Below are 22861 nucleotides of genomic sequence, written 5' to 3' on the forward strand. Positions count from 1 at the left end.
ACAAAGGATACTGGCCTATGCTGAAATGTCAAAGTCTCTGCAGAGCACGACACATGGCCAAAAAAGACGGAGACCAACTGACCTTTGACCCTGACCGACAGTGTAACTTGACAAGGCACTGTGGATGACTGACTCTGGGGTGAACCTGACCAAACTTGACATGACAACCAGACAGTGTGAGTGTGAATGTATGCCGGCATGTGATCAGTGTAACTGCATGATTCTAAAACAATAACTAACCAAGCATGTTTTTGGACTAACATATTATTTTGGAGCTCCAAGGGAAACGAGAGGTTTCCTAAAAATTCCACAAAAAGGGGAAACCGCACATGTGATATTTTCCTCTCACATGAGTTGGCGGTTTGCAAATGTAAAACTACAATCTGAAGATTCTGTTTCTTTTAGGCCTGAAGGACGGAGAGGAACACTTATTTTCACTGAAGTGTTCACTGTGGAAATAATGATAATAATGTTCGTTATGTCCCTAACCAATTACCTGACAGTTTTTGTTCCCCTCCCATTACAGGCTTTTGTTACACATTATTTCATGTGTAAAAGGGGGGAGTGAGTATAATGTATAAATGTCAACATGGCTGTAAAATTCACAATTTAAATTTTTCTTTTAAGGATTGACAGAAACCTTCCGCCCCAACCCAGATGTTCAAACTGAGCATTGAATGTAATTAACCTGCTCCATATCTGGGGATAAGATACTGTTTGATGAATGTTGAGATGTTTCTAAATATTGATTTGAATTATAACAGGTAACACAGAAGCAGTGGCCAAGGGGCTACTGTGAAACCGAAGAAGTTGACCTGTGATAATGAAACAATTTTGTAATATTTTAACAGACATTAGAGTAACTGAGGTTTGAAATGTAGAAAGAACATATTACAGTTAAAGCTAAAACATAGTAGTGTATTGAGACAGAATTTAATTTAGACAACATCATGTAACTAGCCTGGTAAAGGAGTAAAAGCCATATACTTTATTATTTAGGTCATTATAGGGATATACATTTCATCTAAATTTATAATAGAAAGACATTTGATGACAGTTTGTTGGAATTCTGTATTCATTTTTTCAGCGTGATAATATCTAAGCACTGACAGGTAAAAGCAGAATCACCAGGAAATCATTCACTTTGTTAGTATCGTGATTTTGGTTGTTTTTGAATCCATAACATTAGTGTGTTTCTTTGCCAGAAACATTAGCAGTTCATATTATATTTGGATTTTAAATAGGATTTCATTTAAAAATAAACACGGATGCTTGTCAGAAATTCAGAGCTATTGAAATATGTTATTTAGTTTACCTAAAGATGTTGGGGTTCTTATTTAGTTGGCACAATCCAAGTATTAAGATTCTGAAGCTGCACTGGCAGATAGGAGGTCTACAATTAATTTGGAAAACCTGTTCACAGACGGCTGTTGTTTCAAGACACCCCACCAACAGGCTCCAAGTGGGTCAAAACAGCTGAGCGTAGGCTTGAGGGAGTTGTATCAGATTTCTCCACACAGGTCACTGGCGCCAAAAGGGGGACCCGAGAAGCACGAGGACAAAGTGGCTCAACCCCAGGCTCTCCGACCCCGACCGAGTGACCCAGCGGACCTCTTATGCCGTCTGCCTGGGAGAAAAGGGGGACAGCTCGTACCACGGGAGCCAGTGTGCGGCGGGGAAACCACCTACTAGGACCAGGGGACGACATCAGGACGGACGTGGCCCTGGCAGACGTGGACTACTCGGAAGCAGCAGACTGGAGAAGGAGGACCCTGGAGACATCTCTACAGCATCGACCCGGAAGCCGCCATCAGCGGGCCGGAAGACGAGGAGGAGGAAGACATCTCTCTAGCAGGCAGCCCAGAAGCTGCTGTCAGCGGATTTGGGGGGACAAAGACACGGCAAGCCAGGACGGCGCAGCAGAGGAGTCTACTTCGCTCTGATCAGTTCTACCCGTGAAGGGAAAGCTGCATCTCCCCCTCCCTATTAGCTGTCCTTGTGGGCTATTCCTCCGAGGGGGGGGGGGGCTGATGATTCTAGCACTCAGCTACCCCCTCATGGTTCCTTCACTGCCATGGAAAGTGGTGTTCTGTCTCCATGAAGGTTTCAAGTACTCTAAATACCAGCTTCGGATGGATTTATGGACACAGTAGAAAATAATGACAGTGGGTATATTTCAAAATGCCTTGTCTAAGTTTATCTCTGGAGAAGGAGATAAAAAGGGGGATTTGTAGAGTTATATTTGTATTTATTCATGTTAGCAAACTATGGATAAGCTTAAAATGAGAATAATTTGGGTAAAACTGTGAGCTGCATTTGGGGCCTGTTGACATGTGTTTTTGAGGACAAAGGAAGATGGGGGAAGGTGAGAGCATGTCCTGATTTGCATTCAACTTAGAACGAGCTACAGTGGTTTGTGATATTAAGAGAGGTCTCTTGGGTTTCTCTGGTGCTTATCAATAGTAGCAGTTAAGTGAATACTGTTCAAACAATACCTGTGTTTGTGTTTTATATTGATTTCTCTGTTTTATCCTTTCATAAATGTAAGGACTACAAATGGCTATAAACATTCTGGGCTGGTTGGAGTAAACAGGGTTTTATTGCTCTGTGGGGGAGGTGTAGGTATGCAGGCCTTGAGACCTTTTGTTGGAAAGTGAGCCTGTTTGGTTTCCTGCTGCGTTTCCTGCAGCGTTGCGTCTCCCAATGAGATGACCTGAAAAGATGACCAGCTGACCTAACACCAAACCCCTCCTTCTTACTCTGGTATATATCCGGTGGATCCCTGGCGTTCGCTCTCTTCTTCACATGCTGCCCTCGGGTGAAAGTAGCTCTGCAGTATGCGAACTAGGGCAGGAGTAAGCCGGTATTACTCCTTAAGCATTACAATATAACTGTAATATATCATGTTGTATTGTAATGATTGTATTGCATTGTCATATTGCCATTAAAGTAGATTATTGTTAACGTTTACTTTGTAGATATGGATTCCTTCCTGTATTATAACCAGCTTCATAGGAACGCGCGGAGATTTAAAAAGCGGATCAGATATCCCTTTTAATCTCCAACACTCCTCTTATTTGTTCTTTATCTTCTCCTTTAAATTGTTCCTCCTGTCCTGTTCTCGATCAAATTATAGGACCAGACGACCAAATCAACTTTCAAATAAAGGTCAGTTTTTGCTTTTCTGTAGTGTTAGAATGATTTTCTGTAGTGTTTGTATTGAATTAAGAAAATTATGGATGAGGAACGGCTGATTTCCGTTCAATTTTGAACTAATTTATTGCCCTTTGTATTAAATAACCTTACTGTTGACATTTTTATTTAAAGTATTCAGAATACTCTTTTTATTCACAGCTAACACAACTATTTACGTCCAACCTTTAGAGCTTTAATCCTTCAAACCATGAGCACCCAAACCACAAAGTCCTATCATGAAGGGGCCTACCTGTCCCTGATGAAAGGCTTGAAAGAGCTGGACCTCAATGGCCCGTGTGTTCCCTGTGACCTGGTGCTGAATGGAGACCATGCCTTTCCTTTAGCAATCGACAGCCAAGGCCAGGTCTTAATGGCAGCCTCTCGGTACGGCAGAGGAAGGATTGTGGTCCTCGGTCATGAGGGCTATCTGACCGCTTTTCCTGCTCTGGTAGAGAACGCTGTGACCTGGCTGAGAGGAGAAGGATCTGACAACCTCACTGTGGGGGTCAACAATAAAGTGAAGGCTGTCGCTGATAACCTCATCAAATCTGGCCTCAAAGTTAAAGCTGTTGGGTCCTTTAGTGACAGTAGGGAGGTTGGTGTCTATGTGACAGATGCCTACGGCGTGGAAGCAGATGCAAAAGACCTGGTGGCATTTCTGAAAGCTGGAGGAGGAGTGCTGATAGCAGGTCAGGCGTGGCACTGGACTTTAACCAAGCCAAAAGAGAACACACTGCTACACTTCCCAGGGAATAAAGTGTCTGCTGTGGCAGGGATCTACTTTTCTGCGCATTGTGGGAAGGTAGAGATCCTGCCTGTCTACCCTCAGATCCCATCCTCATGGATGACTTTACGGTCAGTTAATACTCCTCTTCCATTTCACATTAGTGACTAGTGAATCATTTTCTTCTCCTACTCCAACCATCTCCTTCTGTGTCCCTCTACCTTCTCTGTCCTGCAGTGTTCGTAAAAATGTTGAGGAAGACCTGAAGATCTTACTCCAGGGGGTTTCAGAGTTTGACCTCACCGATGGTATAGTAGCTTCTGAGGCACTAATCCATGGCCCGTTAGCCTTCCCCATTGGTACCACTGAGGATGGACGGCCGTTTCTTGCAGGAAGCTACTATGGACAGGGGCGGGTCGTTGTGATCACACATGAAGTGCCTCTGATGTCACATGTACAGTCTGAATTCTTGATTATTATTAGAATGCTGTCTTTCTAAGTTAAATTAAAAATAAGATAAAAACGTTGCTACAGTATGTCAAGTCATTTCCTTTGTACGATTTTAACACTGGAAGTTTGGTTTCTGCAGTGTGCTTATTAATGTTTCATGTTTTTTGCCAAACCATTTTTCATGAGTAAATACTGTCTCTTTTGAAATAACGTGTTTCATTACAGCAACTGGCTCCTTTCTGGAAAAATGCCATTGATTGGTTGGACCAAGGCAGGAAGGGGATCATTGGTGTTCAGCCTAACCACAATCTTCTCAGCAAGTCAGAGTTAAAGTACAAGGAGACAGCGTTCAGGACAGACCTGAGCGTATTTGTCTGTAGAGCGTACGACAATCAGCCTGTGGAGGAGATCCAAAACTTTGTAGCAGAGGGAGGAGGCCTGCTGCTTGGTGGGCATGTGTGGCAGTGGGCACAGTCACATCCTGGAAAAAACCCCAAAACAGATTTCTCAGGTATGATAATGTGCCATAATAATTTTCCTATTTCAACCCACTGGCACTAACAAGATGGCAATGTTTGAACCCTGTTTGCTTTTACACATATCAGACACAAGCATGCAAATGCTGCCCCACATAATTACTGATACAGTGCATGTTTCAATGCCTCAACAGTTATCAGGCACAGACATATACTGTAAATACAGATCAACATAATGACTTCTACAGAGCTAAGGGAGAAACACATTTGCTGTTTCAGATAACTAGATAGATAGACAGACAAACAAACAGACAGACAGGCAGACAGATAGCAGCAACTATGCACATATCTACAGTATAAATTATGTGAACCACAAGAATACTCAATATAAAATGTTCTAAATATTTTAGACTGTTGTACAATATATTACAGTAACATATATTAATATAGTATATAAATTACAGTTGTGTAAAGAGCAGTTGTGCCTAAATGTTCATGGTTGTTCATGGGAGGAGGAACCAAAACGATGTAGCAGTGAGTTCTCTGCCAGCCAGAAGTGAGTTATTATAAAGTGTTATGGCAGTAGGCAGGAATATTTTTCCTGTACAGTATCTGTCCTTGTGACAGCGGAGCTGGAGCTGTCTGTTGGAGAAGGAGCTCCACTGTCTGTCCAACTGTTGGAGGAGAAGTTGGGTGGGGTTATCCATAATGGACAACAGTTAGTACAGGAAGAATCACAAAGGTGGGGTTTTAAATAAAGGTAGTTAGCCACGAATGGACAGATTTTCGAGTAGAGTTGAATGCAAAAAGGCGGGGCTGATATATGGGACCATATATTTTAAGCTGGTGGAACTGCGTCAGAAAAATAAAAATGTAATTGTTGCAATAATTTCAGCCGGTGTGAATGTCAGTCAGGCAGTGGAGAACACTAATGACACCATGAGGACAAGATGGGAATGACAGAATAAAAGTTATCAGACACATCAGTCAAATCCGACTAGGTAGGGTGTCATTTCAATGCAACAGGTCTAATATCCGTGTTTATCAGTACAGAATACACATTCTGGGGCCACTTGGACATGCTTTCAGTGATGAATCATGGGGTTTTAAGGTGTTTAGTTTCTGAGTCAGGTGTTATACTAAAATCTGGTGTTACCTGGGTCAGTGATTACGGTCTGAGCATTCTCAAAATCCTACTTGATTCTGTGGTACCTCATAATCATTGTAGGAGAACATTTTGAATAAAAATTACCAGGAACTTATTTAACAGAAATTAAATCAGTTAAAAATGTTTTATCTTCTTTCCGTCTATTCCCCATTTAGCTATAGAAGGTTTAAGAAGGTTTCATTATTGCTATTCTGTTGTTATATTGCAACTATTTTGGCCATTGCTGCCAATTGATAGCACTTCATGCTGTTGACAGTGTCTTTGTCCTTTCTCTCTTTGGTCGGTTTTTGTTGACAGCATTTAGGATTAATTATCTCAGGTCCCTCTTTAAAAAAATAAACATTAGTTTGCAATGTTGGGTTTAGTTTTCCATGGGTCTGTTTTGGATCAGTGGAATATCTAGCCAAATCAATAAAACCATGCTGCTGCTTTATATACTGACATGTTACAGATCTCTGATTAACTTACATTTAAGTTATATCATTACCACTTTGGTTATATGGGGATTCTTTTTGACACAGCCCATCAAACCCTGACTATAAAATCTGGAGTATTAACCCATTAAATGAAGACATGTTTGTTGAACTGTGTTTCAGAAAACAAGATCCTGAACACATTGGGCTTGAGCCTTATGGCGGCCGGCAACAATTCCAGGAGGTTCCTACAAGGCTACTGTGCCCAGCCACGAAATGACGTACACCTGCCACTTTCGAAACCTCCTACGCAGCTTTGCTGGTCATGTTACACAAGGCAAAGAACTCTCCAAGCATGAGGGAAAACAACTTGAAAAACTGGGCATGGAGTGTACCAACTTCCTGATGATGAAGTCTTATGACAGCTACTCCTACACACAGGTGCTGTCCATACTCACTGACATTTTGAAGAAGTCCGGCATGCCACAGGTGGGCTGATTTAATATTTCATATGATTGAGTTTAGTATGTGTAAAAAGAGGGATGCTGTTTGTTATTATTTATTCTTTTAGGGATATAGTCCATTGTTTTGGTGCATCTACGCAGTCGAACATATCAAAGTAATGAATATACTGTTTAATATAAATAATTAGAAAACAATATTCATATTATATCAGAATATCATATTTAGAAGTTAACAAATGTTGAATAGTGTGTGGTGCCAGTGAATCGGAGATCAGTGTCTTGGCTATTGAGAGAACAGGATTTTTGAAATGGATATATTTTATTATTTTTATTTTAAGGTGAGTGAGGAAAACCCTGTAAAGAGTCCAAAAGACCACTTGCTTCTCAGATTGGGGAAAGAGGTCTATGATGCATCCCCAGATCCGGAAGCTCTCCTTTCGTACCTTTTCAAGGATAATCACATGACTTTCGTCTATAACCGAAAGCTGAGGATAAGCACTATCACAGCAGGTCAGACCACACTGTTGTGAAGAAATGTAAAATAATTGTGAGATAAACTTGCAGACCTTTACTTCGTCAGTATTTAATATAGAATGTAGCATGTAGTGCTGTGTTTTTGATATCTTTGAATTTACATAATGATGGCAGATTTTGTTCTTGTTCATGTCCTACATGCACTATAACGTTTGCTGCTCTTTTTGTGTGTCAGATGAGAATGAGTGGATCAGTACAGGTCTGTACCTCTCTCCTGGTATGAAGACAGAGATGATCCTACCAGCAAACATCGTCAACAAGAACTGGACGGTACAGTACATAAATCATATAGTTTTCATGTGTTTGATGCAAATTTAGAACACCGATTCAGGTCCACTCTTATCAATAATGCCCCAAATCACAGATTTTCCATTGAGAGCAATATAATCTTTGAAATGACAACACTCTCTAAATATTTATATTAAGTAAAATGTATTAATATTATATACATATCTATGTCAGACATATCAACAAATCAATTTTGCAATCAACACCTGCAACATTGCAAGGCCTTTTATTCATTGTTATCAAGTTAAAGAGATCTTTTGGGCCTTGATAAGTAGAAGTTGCTGTAATTTGTTGAGAATACAAGGTTAATGTTTACGTGAAAGGACCAAGGAAATGAGATATTTCTGTTCTCACATACGGTCCTATAATGCGGCCATTGATTTATGCTAGAATAGCCCGTTTTGTGTCCAATGTACGGTGTTCTTCAACTGAAAAATCAAACGACAGCACAGCAGACTTTATAAAGAGGTTTTCAAAGCAGCAACATGTTCTATATCTCCCTCAGATCCAGATAGGTTGCCAAACAGACTACTTGCGTCAGGATGAGTTGAAGAGAGCAAGATCTGTTTGTGAGCAATTTCCTGTCACAGCAGAGAAGATGCAGGTGTGGAACCTGTGGGGGGGACTCATCTACCTGGTGGCTCCACCCAACACAAAGGTGGAGGGGGCAGAGGTCGTGGTGCAGATTGCTATGCCTGCTCCTTACTACAAGTCTGGTGAGTGTGTGTTAAAATCTGCCCGTGCTCTTCAGATAAACGTATTGACATCATGACGCAGTTTTGCTGCTTGCAGGACTAGGGTCCTCTCTAGTTTATTCCTCACAAAAGATTTAAAGCCTATAACTGGATTAACATGTTCTATTAGGTCACTGTTGACTTCACTCAGTTTAAACCTTAATGGTAGTTTTGATACACAAAAAAGGCAAATTTAATTAAATGAATAATGTACTCGACGATTCAAAAGTTTGGAAGCTCCTGCATGATAACATGAGATGAAAAGACTACTCTTTCATGATTTTAGGGTTGTAGAAGTTGTCCTCTTAACAATAGATAATATATTGTATGATTAGTTTGCCAACATAGGTGTAAAGTATTCTCTTTTCAATCATAAAGCTTTTGGTCCCCATACTTCCTCTAATCTTTCCCCAATGGATTATTTGAAAAATAATCACAATCTTGTAAAGCCATTTTTTTATTTCACCTCAACACCAATCCTATTTTCATTTCAGGTGTGACAACAGCAGCTGATTGGTTGTCACTGCGCACAGCTCCAGCACCCTGGGCAGAGTTTGAGTTTGACAACATTATCCTTACCGTACCATCGGATGTTGTTAGAAAGTTGGAGCGCCCTGATGAGGTGGCAGCGCTGTGGAACGACATCATGAAGGGCATTGCAGATCTGGCTGTCATACCACACATATTTTCCCGCAAAGAACGTTTTGTGGCAGATGTGCAGATTTCTGCTGGTTAGTGTTTTGTGCTGTCACATTCTCACATATTCAATTGATAACTTTGCTGCATGTGTTGTAAAAGATGAATGACATTTGTGTTTTTTTCAACCCATTAACTGTCATTGAATACAAAGAAAACTAGGGGTGGGGGAAATAATCGATACAGCATAGTATCGCGATACTTTGCGTGGAGATATTGTATCGATACATGGAAGCCAAGTATCGATATTTTATTATATAAACTGTAGCATATCCATCCGAAAGATGGTCTTACACTTGACCAGGGCCGCCCCTCGCCACACACAGATCACGCAGACTGCGTGGGGCCTCACCTTGCTGAGGGGCCCTCATATTGCGGATGATTTATGCGCGAATGCGGCGCAATTAATCTTATGCGCAAATGCATTTCACAGTTTCAGTTTCCCCGCTGCAAGGCAAGGCAAGGCAAGGCAAGTTTATTTATATAGCACTTTTCAACACAAGGCAATTCAAAGTGCTTTACAAAAAATGAAAGAGATTAAGAAAATGGCATTTAAAATCAGTCATTAAAAAGAAAAGCTAATAAAATAAACATTAAAAGAAAAAATACATGGATAAAAGTTACAGTGCTGTCAATTAAACATTAAAAGAAAAAAGTACATGGATAAAAGTTACAGTGCAGTCTAAGATATGAATAGTTCAATTAAAAGCAGCGACAAAAAGAAAAGTCTTCAGCCTGGATTTAAAAGTAGTCAGAGTTGCAGCGGACCTGCAGGTTTCTGGGAGTTTGTTCCAGATATTTGGAGCATAATAACTGAACGCTGCTTTACCATGTTTAGTTCTGACTCTGGGGACAGAAAGCTGACCAGTCCCTGAAGACCTGAGAGATCTGGATGGTTCATAATTTAGCAGGAGGTCAGAAATGTATTTTGGGCCTAAACCATTCAGTGCTTTATAAACCAGCAGCAGTATTTTGAAATCTATTCTGTGACACACAGGAAGCCAGTGTAAAGACTTCAGAACAGGAGTGATGTGATCCACTTTCTTAGTGTTAGTGAGGACTCGAGCAGCAGCGTTCTGAATTAGCTGCAGCTTCCTAATAGATTTTTTAGTGAGACCTGTGAAGACACCATTGCAGTAGTCCAGTCTACTGAAGATAAAAGCATGGACAAGTTTTTCCAAATCCTGCTGTGACATTAGTCTTTTAATCCTAGATATATTCTTTAGGTGATAGTAGGCTGATTTAGTAACAGTTTTAATGTGACTGTTGAAACTCAGGTCAGAGTCCATGACTACACCTAGATTTCTGGCTTTATCTGTTGTTTTGAACATTGCACACTGAAGCTCAGCGCTAACTTTTATACGTTCTGCCTTGGCTCCAAAAACCATTACCTCAGTTTTATCTTTGTTTAATTGGAGAAAGTTCTGACACATCCAGTCATTGATTTGTTCAATGCACTTACTCAGTGTTTGAATTGGAGCATAGTCTCCTGGTGAAATTGTTACGTAAATTTGTGTGTCATCTGCATAGCTATGGTAACTTATTTTGTTGTTCTTCATTATCTGAGCCAGTGGTAGCATGTAGATGTTAAAGAGAAGAGGCCCCAAGATGGAGCCTTGAGGAACCCCACATGTCATATTTGTCAACTCAGATGTGTATTTACCTATAGAAACAAAGTTGTTTCTGTCCTTTAAGTAGGATTCAAACCAATTCAGAACTGTTTCCGAAAGTCCCACCCAGTTCTCCAGTCGGTCTAGTAATATGCTGTGGTCAACAGTGTCAAACGCAGCACTGAGATCTAATAATACTAACACTGAAGTTCTGCCACTGTCTGTGTTTAAGTGGATGTCATTAAAGACCTTTACAAGAGCAGTCTCAGTGCTGTGGTTTGGACGAAAGCCTGACTGGAACACATCAAAACAGTCATTTAAATGCAAGAAATTACTCAACTGTTGAAAAACAACTTTTTCAATGATTTTACCTAGAAATGGGAGGTTTGATATGGGCCTGTAATTGTTCATTACTGAAGCATCTAGATTATTCTTTTTTAAGAGCGGTTTAATGACTGCAGTTTTCAGGGCCTGTGGAAAAATACCTGAGTGAAGAGATTTGTTTACTATATGAAGTAGATCTGAGGCCATGCAAGGCAAAACATCTTTGAAAAATCCTGTTGGAATAATATCAAGGCAGCAGGAGGAGGATTTCAGAAGTTGAATAATGTCCTCTAGGTTTTTATCATTAATCTGATGGAATTGTGTCATGATGTCTGAATTGATGTTAAGTGGAGATAGGGACAACACATTTACTGTTCCTGATGCAGAGGCACTGACTGCTTGTCTGATTTTCTGAATTTTGTCAGTGAAAAAGGAGGCAAAATCATTGCACGCCCTGGTGGATAGAAATTCAGAGGCTACTGACACTGGGGGGTTAGTTAGTCTGTCGACGGTAGCAAACAAGGCACGTGCGTTGTTTTTGTTTTTGGTAATGATGTCAGAGAAGAACGATTGTCGTGCGTTTTTCAATTCCAAATTATAGAGGCCAAGTCTCTCTTTATAGATTTCAAAGTGAACCTGGAGATTTGTTTTTCGCCACCTGCGTTCAGCTTTTCGACATTCTCTTTTTTCTGTTTTCACGGTCATGGCCTTTCTCCATGGAGATATTTTCTTGCCAGACACTTCCTTTACCTTAGTTGGAGCAATGGCATCTATAACATTTTTAATTTTTGAATTAAAATGATCTACTAGCTCATTTACTGAGATGTTGGCAGGGGCAAGTGTGGAAGAGAAATTCTGAGTAAACATTTCCCTAGTGTTTTCAGTTAAATATCGCTTTGTGGTTACCTCTTTTTGAACATTTTTGTGAACAGAAATAGAGCTCTCAAAGAAAACACAGGAATGGTCAGAGAGTGCAACATCAGTCACCACAACCTTAGAGATATTCAGACCCTTTGAGATAATTAAGTCCAGAGTGTGCCCCTTATTGTGCGTGGGCTCCGTCACATGCTGAGTCAGTCCATAGCTATCAAGAACACAAAACAGTTCTTTAGCCCCTCTGTCCTGGGGGTTGTCAACATGGATGTTAAAATCACCAACAATGACTAGACGGTCAAAGTCAATACACACTATAGACAGCAGTTCAGTAAAGTCATCAAAAAAGCTTGCACAGTATTTGGGTGGTCTATAGATATTTAGGAACAGAGCTCGAGAGGAGCATTTCAGCCGGAGGGCCACATATTCAAAAGAATCAAAGTTTCCATAAGATGTCTTCCTGCATTGAATGGCATCATTGAACAGAATAGCAACTCCACCCCCTTTCTTATGCATTCTTTCCTGACTCATAAAACTAAAGTTGGGAGGGGTTGATTCGATAAGAACAGCTGCACTGTTATTTTGTTCAATCCAAGTTTCTGTTAAAAACATAAAATCGAGATTGTGCTCAGTGATAAATCATTGATTAAAAATGTTTTTCCTGCTAAAGACCTGACATTTAATAAAGCTAGTTTAAGTTTGTTAAACACACTATCAGTCATGTTTTTTGTAACAAGCTGTGGCTGACATGCAATCACTGCTAAATTAGATACACTCACACAAACGTTTGAGCGCTTCCTGTTTCTATGATTCACCGCTCTTAATCTATTACCTATCAACACAGATATCGGCAAAGCTACTGGCAGGCAGGGCCCCGACATGTCCTTGAAAGAGTTGAGAGTGCCATACGCCCTTGAGCCTGGACCCATCACATATCAGTAAGAGTTTGTTGTGTTTTGTACACACACATCCTTATCAGGCTTCGGAGACTGCAGAAGCCCCCTCGAAGGGAGGGGAGGTGGTCGACGTAGGCACGGTGATGGAGACGGGCTAGATGGTGCGGGGGTAGAGGACATGCTGCCAGGGGGGGGAGGTGGTTGACGTAGGCGCGGTGATGAGGACGGGGGAGATGGTGCGCGTCTCCGCGGTGATTTTGGTGGGCGTCGTTGAGGAGCGGGGGGTAAAGGACATGGTGCCAGCCCTGCGTATCGCCTTCGTTTGGTCTTTGAACTCCAGGAAGGAATCGGTGCCAACCCTCTGTATCTCCTTTGTGTGTTCATCGATCTCCAGGAGGGTGGGCGAGGGTGAAAGGGTGAACGGAGTATCCTCAAAGGCGTTGACAGGGGGGGGGGGCAGTGGAGACTCCTCCATGTGTCTCATATGTCTCCCATAATCAGAACATTCCTCAGGCGGGTGCAGTGATAATTCTTCAGGGTTTTCTGCGTGATGTGTTGTGTCTTTCTCGTGTTTTGATTCCTCTTGCCGCTTGTCCTTGGCAGAGGGAACAGATTGATGACGCAGGCAGTTGAATATGTTAGAGATAAACAATTTCACTCCTGACTTGTTCAGGCAAACTCCATTTGCCTTGAAAAGATGTCTGCGATCCCAGAAAAAGTTAAAATTGTCAATAAAATGAACAGAATGGTCAGTACAGGCCGTTGAAAGCCAGGTGTTCAGTGCAAACAATCTGCTGAATCTCTCCACTCCTCTTCTGACTGGCGGTAGAGGGCCACTGATGAACACCTCTGCATTTAGAGAGCTGGCAGTTTCCAACAAACATTTAAAGTCTTCTTTCAGCACTTCTGACTGTTGTTTCACAACATCATTTGTTCCAATGTGCAGTACCACATTCTTCACAGTCGGATGTTCAGCCCCAATATGCAGGATCTTCTCAGCCAAGTCAGAGACCACATCCTTGGGAAAACAGAGTACTTTGGTGTTGTTCTTATTACACAGACCTTTTACATCTCTTACAGCAGAGTCACCCACAATCAGAGTTTCAGGCCCAGTCGTTAGCTTTCCCTCTAGCCTTTTACTTTTAGAGTAGCTATTGGTCCTTACCCTGCTGCGTGAAGAGGACAGGTTATCCAAGTCATCAGATCTCCGGTTCTCGGTCAGCGGAGCGTATCTGTTCTGGATTGGCACACTTGGTGGTTTAGGAGGATTGTTTGTAATTCTCCCTTTAGCAGCTGTCCACGGCTGTTTCCTAGTATGAATAGGGGTTGAAGAGGCGCTCTTCCTGGGTGATAACAATGCAGGCCAGCCGGTCGCATCACAGATTTCGGAGCTCTGGGCTCTGCCTGTTATCCGTCCTCCCAAATCCCATGGAAGTGATTTACTCTTAGGCTTTGCACCCAGAGAGTTCCAGGGAGGACTACCACTTGTAGATTTATTACCCGGTACACAGCCCTCCTGTTCCTTGGAATCTTTGTAGCTGCTAACTAGCTGTGAGTTAGCATACCCTTCTCCATTACTTAGCAACACTGGTAAAGTCGTGTCATTCCCACGACATAGTCCATTCACTTCCACGTTAACTTCCAACCGTTGCATTTTCATTTCCAACACAGCCATCTTCTGTATAAGTTTCTGGAAGTCATCTGTAGAGAACGGAGGCATTTTGCTACCAACTAGCTTAAGCTAAATAGCAGTAGCCTACCAGGCTTTAGCTGTTGCTAGGCCACGCTATTGTAAGACTGACGTCGTCGTAAAAATGTTGAAATATGGCTGAAACCCTCCGTCTATTTACGAAGATGAACTGTCCCAGTGATAAGTTAATGTCCAGGAGCCGCTGCTCGAAGTTTTCAGAGAATAAGAATAGGAAAATCAGCATAAAAAGTAAGCAGAGGCAAGAGCAAGCAGAAAAGCGTCTGCACTGTAAGAAAGATAAGCAAGAGGCTCCGCCGCTAACAGCTCCGGTGATCCACTAGCACTAGTAACAAAAACAATTCCATCTACTTTTCTGGTTCAAAGAACACAAATTAGGTTATTTACATAAACCATTCATATTGCAAATCCAAATTAAAGTTTTGGTAACAATTGCTTTTTCAATCCACTAGATGGTGTTGAGCTTGTTCTTGTGGGTCATGGCCATGGGTAATGTCATTTGGATTGGCAGGAAGTTAGTCAAAACAAAGATGGAGTCAACAGAGAAAGAAATCAGAAATGCGGCGGTCGCGTTTTAATCAAAGGTGTGGAATTATTTGGGATTTTTTAACCAGGAAGGGAAGAAGGACATGGATATATGACGCATGTGATTTGCAATATTGCAATATATCGTAACGCAATACTTAGCATATCATAGAATCGCAATACTATCGTATCGTGGCTTAAGTATTGTGATAGTATCGTATCGTGGGGAGCCTAGTGATTCCCACCCCTAAAAGCCAGCATGCATTAATTAACAGGATAGAATTGCATTTTATTGATTGTAATTTTGATAGTAGCCAGGATTAATGGCGTAAATATTGTTATGCAGTTTCCATTTGATGTAATGTCTGCATTTCTACATAGTATTTTTGATCTTGTGTATTGTGTTTTGTGTTTGGGACAGGGCCCACATGATTCAGAAATGTAAAGGCAGTGATAATGTACTTTAGTTATTACTATCTTAATGAACTGCTATGACATACATAAGACATAAGCTCATCACAGTAAATTACAAAAGGTACAATCTCTCCAAATCTTTGTGTAGATATTTTGAAAGATACATTCCTGTGTTACTTATTTCTCTCCATCCAGGTTGGATGCATGCAGGCTATCCCATCATGATACACACAGATTCAGCTACAGAGCTCTTCAGACCAGATTCTGCCAAGACTGCAGGCCTGTGGGGAGAAATTCATGAACTGGGACACAACCAACAGAGAAGCTGTTGGGAGTTTAGACCACACACCACAGAGGCCACATGCAACCTGTGGTCAGTGTATGTGCATGAAGAGGTGCTGGGGCTCAAAAGAGAAAAGGTATGAAGAAGGATATCATATATATCAGTATTTTCAAACGTATGACCAAAGGCCCAATAAAGCTGCATCTCTAAGAGTATTATTGTATTAAGAGACATTTTCATATTAGAGTTCAATCTCTCTTGTTATTTCCTACTTGTAATAAAATGACTTGACTGTGTTCAATACAGGCTCATCCATCGATGATCTTGACAAATCGGAAGAACACTGTAGATAAGTATGTTAAGGGAGGCAAGAATCTCAGCGACTGGAATGTGTGGACGGCCCTGGAGACATACCTGCAGGTGAAAGAGAGTTGATGTGTTTTATATTATGTGGAAAAAATATGCTTGGGTTAGATGACATTCAACATTCATTCAGAATGGGAATGCTAAACAGCATAAAAATGCAAAGAAGTAGATGCAATAGAGAAAGAAAACTGTTGATATTACCATTTTTGGATCGGATCCAATGTGATTGGTCTGGTAAATGTACCAATTCAAACCGATTGATCCTCTCCATTCATACTCTACAGTGCATGCTAACATTTGCATGTTAATGGTAAACTAAGGTTTTAGACTGATTGACCACGCCACGGTTTATCCGTCAGCACCATCATTGTTTAGATCAAATGCTTGTGAGGATTCTTCTATTTTATGAAAGTTAATTGTTCTACTTTTTCATAAACTCTATTTCCTTCCATGTAGCTCCAAGAAAGGTTTGGCTGGGATGCCTTTAAGAAGGTGTTTGCTGCCTACCAACAGATGAGCAACTTTCCCAGCGAGAACGATGCAAAGATGAACCTGTATGCTGAAACCTTCTCCCAGACTGTGGGGATGAACCTGTCTGCGTTCTTTAAGGCCTGGAGCTGGCCCATCGACAGAGCCACTGAGGAGATACTCTGCAACCTGCGTCCCTGGAGCGACCACCCCATGGTCCAGTATGACTGAACATCCAACTGCAGCGGAGTTCATTCCAGAGCGATTTGTGTTATAACTGGCATTAATTTGGGGAACAGGGTTTATTTTAATAGTTGTAGTGATTTAACCTAATAGTGAAACGATAATAACTAAATTCAAATTGAAAGAATATATTCTTCATAACAAATGTAACAGATTACAATTACACTTCTATGATTATTCATGAAAAAATGTTGACTCCCCCTTGCAGCTTAAAGCAGTTTAATACAGCTGGTTAGCCTGTAAATCACAGACACCCCATAGAGCTGTAGAGATGGGTGATTATTCTCTTTATATTCATCATTATGAGCAGACACTTTTTACTTATGCAGATTAATGTGGCTCACTGTCAATACAAATGCAACAAAATAAGCAGCTTTATATCTTTTTCAGCAACAATAATACAATTGGTAATTGTTTCATTAGATGTATGGCACTATTATGAAAGCCACCTTAAGTACTTCATTCAGGGTCATTTAACTCAAACACCATCAGAGATATGTTTCTTGTTGGGATCAGTAAGATGTGTATTTCATTGATGGATTTCTTTATAATAACTTCATATTTTCCAGTTGTATAAAATTGATGACAAATAAACAGTTATTTCATCCCTGTATTGATTTTTACTCATCTATTGTTGGTTGAATGAATACTAATAAGGAAAATGTAAATGTTAACCTTTGTGTGATGTTTGGGTCAAATTTTAGATTTTTACCAGTGCCTTGGCTTCCAACTGCAGCAAATGCTCTCGATAAAATGTGATCCGTCTACAATACTGAGACACACACTCAAACTCACTCAGTCACTCACTCAGTTGCTCACATAATCACTACACACACACACACATACCATGTATACATCACTTCAGGGGACATTACATTGACTTACATACATTTCCTGGACACTTATCCTAACCTTAACCATAACCAACACATGCCTAACCCTAACCCTAAACCTAACCAAGTCTTCCCCCTAAAATTGATGATTCCCCTCATGGGGTCCTCCATTTTGTCCCCCTAAGGGAGGCGAGTCCCCACACGTGACTGTGTAAACAGATTTAGGTCCCCACAAGTATAGTAATGCTAGGCCACACACACACACACACACACACACAAGATTCTCAGCTCAGATGCCTTGGAACTGATATTGGATGAGGATGGTTTAATTTTTGATAATACATAATGAAACTCTTTGTTGCTGCCAACAAGTCGTGCCTCAACAACACACATTCTTATTGCATGCAGTGGCCTGTTACTAGCCCTGTACTGCAATCAGCCAACAATCTGTGTATCAACGTGTTGTACCAAGTGTTATAACCTGTCTGATTACAATCCAATGAGGTGCAGGAGGGGGTTTGATGTTTCAAATGCAATACTTTTTAGAAAAAGCAAATCGGACTTCTTACTTGTCCTTGCGTGCAAATACCTCTGGCAAAACATAATAATTTGGGAGAATTGGGAAATCATTAAAAAAAAACAACAGAACCAATGTCTGTGAAGTGTTTAATCATTCATAACTTTCTTCTAGAAATATGTTGTACTTACAGCTCACTAAAAGTGCTGGCTTTCCATCTGTTGGTTCTTCACATCATATTTTTTTCACAACGGCACTACAATACATTTTTATTTTGTCAGTCAGACAAAGTGAGGTTTACAGTAAACTAGCAGATAACCCCAAACACATCCGTTATCTTCTTTGCCACAGTGCATCAGGCAAACTCTTAACCTGTTTCATAGATGTTTTGACATTGTGACTATACCGACCAGTCTTCTCTGCTTGGAGTCCCAAGTAAATGAGACGGTTTATAGAGTCATTAAAGGCATCAAAGCTCAGAATTTAGATCAAGTCATGAAATGTATCAAAATCATCATCAAATGTTATTCATTTCTCACTCGCCATTAAATGTTATATAAAAAGGTTGAATGCTCTTCCTTAACAAGCAGAAGGGAGTATCATTGTATGTTTACTTGTGCTTTACTGCAAAACTGCATGGATACCTCTGCTATAGCTACATTTAAATGGTACTGACAATGTCAGGCTACAGGAAATTTTAACATGCCTCAATGACAGATGAACTTGCATTCTTTTATCTTACTTGAACATTCTAAAATATTAAAGTTATCTTTGCCAACACATTTGCAAAGTTGAATACTGTGGGTGAATGATCTGTCTCTCCGTCTATGCTAAACTGTGTGTTTTGTTTGTTGAACACATGTCTTTCTGGAAAAAGAGGTCTGATCTCAAAGAAACTACTAGGATTAAAAACAATTTAAAGTGAGGGAGAGACATCCTTTCAGGGGGACAATTAAGGTAAGGTAAAACAAATGGTTACCACTTTACAATAAGACTACCCTTATAAAGGGTTATTAATTAGGTTGTAAACATTTTATTAATCCTTAAGAACCATTTATAAACCAGTTCTAACATCAACACAGGCTCACTATTTGGCAAGATGACTAAGCCTTATATTGGCTACTTAGCTTACTTCGTCTTCTTCATCAGCCAACATCCTTGGTATCTGTTGTTCACTGAGTTAATTCCCCTCCTTCCATCTTGATGTTTCTTGGCATCTCTTTATGACCATTTATTTACGAGTTACTAACATTTATAGTTGCCAAAAGGGAGCCTTATTGTAAAGTGTAAAACACATTCCCATGTATTAATGAGTTACTACCAATAAGGCTTAGCAGTACAGATAAATGCGGGCTCACTATTTGGCAAGCAACCAGTCACAGTTGCCCTGTTTCATGCCTTATAAAAGCTTATTAAGGATTTATAAAGTGTTCACAACCTAATTAATAAATTAATTACAAACTATTCGTTGGATATTCGCGGATACAAGCGGCCGAGATGGGTTTTCTCCGCAGGGTGGCTGGTGTCTCCCTTAGGGATAAGGTGAGAAGTTCGGTCATCAGGGAGGGACTCGGAGTTGAGCCGCTCCTCCTTCGCGTCGAAAGGAGCCAGTTGAGGTGGTTCGGGCACCTAGTTAGGATGCCACCTGGGCGCCTCCCTAGGGAGGTGTTCCAGGCACGTCCAGCTGGGAAGAGACCAAGGGGTAGACCTAGGACCAGGTGGAGGGATTATATCTCTTCGCTGGCCTGGGAGCGCCTTGGGATCCCCCAGTCAGAGCTGGTTGATGTCGCCAGGGAAAAGAAAGTTTGGGGCTCTCTGCTGGAACTGCTACCCCCGCGACCCGACCACGGATAAGCGGGAGAAGATGGATGGATGGATGGACAAACTATTCGTAAACCCCTTTATAAGGGTAGTCTTATTGTAAAGTGCTACAAATAAACGTCACTTTCTATTAGAGATGACGTACTGGCTGTCATACCACACAAATTCTCCCGCAAAGAACGTATGGTAGCAGATGAGCAGATTTCTGCCGGTAAGTGTGTTTTGCTTTCACATTCTCAGATATTCAAAAAACTGTTAACAAGTTTGGAAAGATTTTCTGTCTTAGTCCCAGATTATACTTGCTTTGTTATTCCAAGACCTGCATTGGTTGATAGAGATCATTTGTTTGCAGCTCAAAGGCTTACTGTGTGTTTTAACTCATTCTCAAATGTTGAGCTCATGAAATAAAGATATGAACTATAAAGAAGCATTCCTGTAAGATTTGTGATATGTATTCCTCTTGAATCAGGTTGGATGCATGCAGGCTATCCAGTCATGATACACACAAAATCAGCTGCTGAGCTTTTCGAACCAAATGACACCAGGACTGCATGCCTGTGGGGAGAAGTTCATGAACTGGGACACAACCAACAGAGAAGCTGCTCGGAGTTCAGACCACACACCACAGAGGCCACATGCAACCTCTGGTCAGTGTATGTGCATGAAGAGGTGCTGGGGCTCAAAAGAGAAAAGGTATGAAGAAGGATATCATATATCAGTATTTTCAAACGTATGACCAAAGGCCCAATAAAGCTATCTCTAAGAGAATTATTGTTATTTCCTACTTGTAATAAAATGACTTGACTGTGTTCAATACAGGCTCATTCATCGATGATCTTGACAAATCGGAAGAATACTGTAGATAAGTATGTTAAGGGAGGCAAGAATCTCAGCGACTGGAATGTGTGGACGGCCCTGGAGACATACCTGCAGGTGAAAGAGAGTTGATGTGTTTTACATTATGTGGAAAAAATACGTATGCCTGGGTATCACTACAGTTGACATTTAAACAGAAATGGAAACCTACACAGGCTAAAAAATAAGGAAAAAGTAAGGCTGAAAGTTAATTGACCTGCTAATATCCCTCAACTGTTGTAGAACGTATGATTATGGCGGTAACATAACGGTTTGGCCAATGGTCCAGCACTTTAAAGGTGGAAAGACTTTGGACTGGTTTTGGGGACATGGAGAATTAATAACTCCATGTTAGGAATAATGTGGTTCATAAGTGTAAATCAGACTCTGAACAAAGATGGGGTAAGGCTCACGCCAAAAATCTCAATAACACCCCGGTCCAAGAGGTCAACTCAAATCTTATGAAGAATTAAATCTCCTTAGTATTGGACAATTAAACATTTTTAAAAGTTATAACTAATCCCCACAGGAGCTCAATGTCTTTAACAAGTTGCATTGCTATCTATCCAATAAATGTTAAGATATTTCACTCTAGACTAGGTGATGGACTTATGGCCGTGCAACAATATATTTGTACTACTCTATTGTTGTGTGGCTAGAATTGCCCCTTAACACTTTTCTAGTTTACTGCAGTAAATGTGTTAAATCTTACGAAATGATGTCTCTCCATGTAGCTCCAAGGAATATTTGGCTGGGATGCCTTTAAAAAGGTATTTGCTGCCTACCACAAGATAAGCAACTACCCCAGTGACAACAGTGGAAAGATGAACCTGTATGCTGAGACCTTCTCCCAGACTGTGGGGATGAACCTGTCTGCGTTCTTTAAGTCCTGGGGCTGGCCCATCGACAGAGCCACTGAGGAGAAACTCACCCCCCCAGCCTCCCTGGAGCGACCACCCCATGCTCAAATATGACTGCAGCTTAATAAATTGCAGAGAGATCAGTGTCAGCTTATCAATATGTCAAAGTAGAAACATGTTAATATTCCCTTTTAACAAATTAAACAAGTTTAGATTGCACTTAAGTCAATTTGCAGCTGAAGCTGTATAAAACTTGTGGTTGGGATTTAAGTTAAACTAAGATGTCACAAAGAGTCCGATGATATTTAACTTAGGGTTCATTTCTAAGAGCAACTCTTTTGAAAAACGCACCATAATGTGTTCCTCTGTAAATATACACATGATGATCAGAGTAGCTTAAGATCTTTTTCAGCAAAAAAACCTATTGGTAACATCAGCTTTGCAACACTGTTATATGAGCCATCAAAGTAAAACAGTGTGTTATCTAGGTTCTCCTTTGAGGGTCATACAACTCTAATACACCTTTTAGTGCTGAGGTGGAGCTGTAGCAGTTTACTATAGTTCAAACCGGAGAGACGTGATGTAAGGAATACATATTTATTGTTTACACGTCATATGAATGAAATGATTGCCATGATAATACAAAAAGAGAATGGAATGGTGTTTGGCGATTAGGCCCCGGTTTGCAGGATAATCATTCAGGAGGGAAAGAACCGCTCCGATGAAATCCTCGGGGTCTAGACACTGGTGGTGGTGATAAGTAGGTGGGACCGGTCTGAAGAAGGAAGTTTAGCTTTGTCCTGGAGGAGACGGGAGGCGAGAGGGGTCAGGCGGGTTGCGTGTGGTCACCTGAAATGACAACTGACAGGGAGGAAGAGCAGGAATTTAAGGAATTTAGCCTGTGCAGCAATTGGCTGCTGAGGGGTGACGCCCTCGTATTTAATGAGGGGGGAAGGGAGCAATAGAGTGACGTGTAAGTGACTCATGTTAGGTCTTCCTTATTGAACTTGCGCTAAAGCTTTCATTTGGTAATGTTGTCATTAGCTTCAGAGTAAAATAATAAAACGAATTGTGGTTCTTCTTTAGGGTTAATCTACAGTAGGGTTTTCTTTCAGGGTCATAT

General features: G+C 40.9%; 2 protein-coding genes across 2 annotated transcripts; both read left to right on the plus strand.

The window, feature by feature from the left end:
• Nucleotides 1–3000: 3000 nt before the first annotated feature.
• LOC117557386 (TRPM8 channel-associated factor homolog) lies at nucleotides 3001–17463 on the plus strand. Its single transcript, XM_034233213.1, is given in 13 exon segments — nucleotides 3001–3168; nucleotides 3385–4050; nucleotides 4157–4373; nucleotides 4595–4880; nucleotides 6610–6665; nucleotides 6667–6915; nucleotides 7229–7400; nucleotides 7600–7694; nucleotides 8218–8428; nucleotides 8941–9177; nucleotides 15688–15911; nucleotides 16082–16195; nucleotides 16598–17463. Coding segments are annotated over 12 exon segments (2751 nt in total). The 5' UTR covers nucleotides 3001–3168; nucleotides 3385–3403; the 3' UTR covers nucleotides 16841–17463.
• A 1573-nt stretch (nucleotides 17464–19036) lies between these two features.
• Nucleotides 19037–22273, plus strand: LOC117557395 (TRPM8 channel-associated factor homolog). Its single transcript, XM_034233229.1, is given in 7 exon segments — nucleotides 19037–19159; nucleotides 20158–20234; nucleotides 20493–20716; nucleotides 20843–20956; nucleotides 21613–21810; nucleotides 21812–21883; nucleotides 22268–22273. Coding segments are annotated over 6 exon segments (642 nt in total). The 5' UTR covers nucleotides 19037–19159; nucleotides 20158–20206.
• The last annotated feature ends 588 nt before the right edge of the window (nucleotides 22274–22861 follow it).

The sequence above is a fragment of the Gymnodraco acuticeps genome, unplaced genomic scaffold (assembly GCF_902827175.1).
Source record: "Gymnodraco acuticeps unplaced genomic scaffold, fGymAcu1.1, whole genome shotgun sequence".
In the NCBI taxonomy this organism is placed as follows: Eukaryota; Metazoa; Chordata; class Actinopteri; order Perciformes; family Bathydraconidae; genus Gymnodraco; species Gymnodraco acuticeps.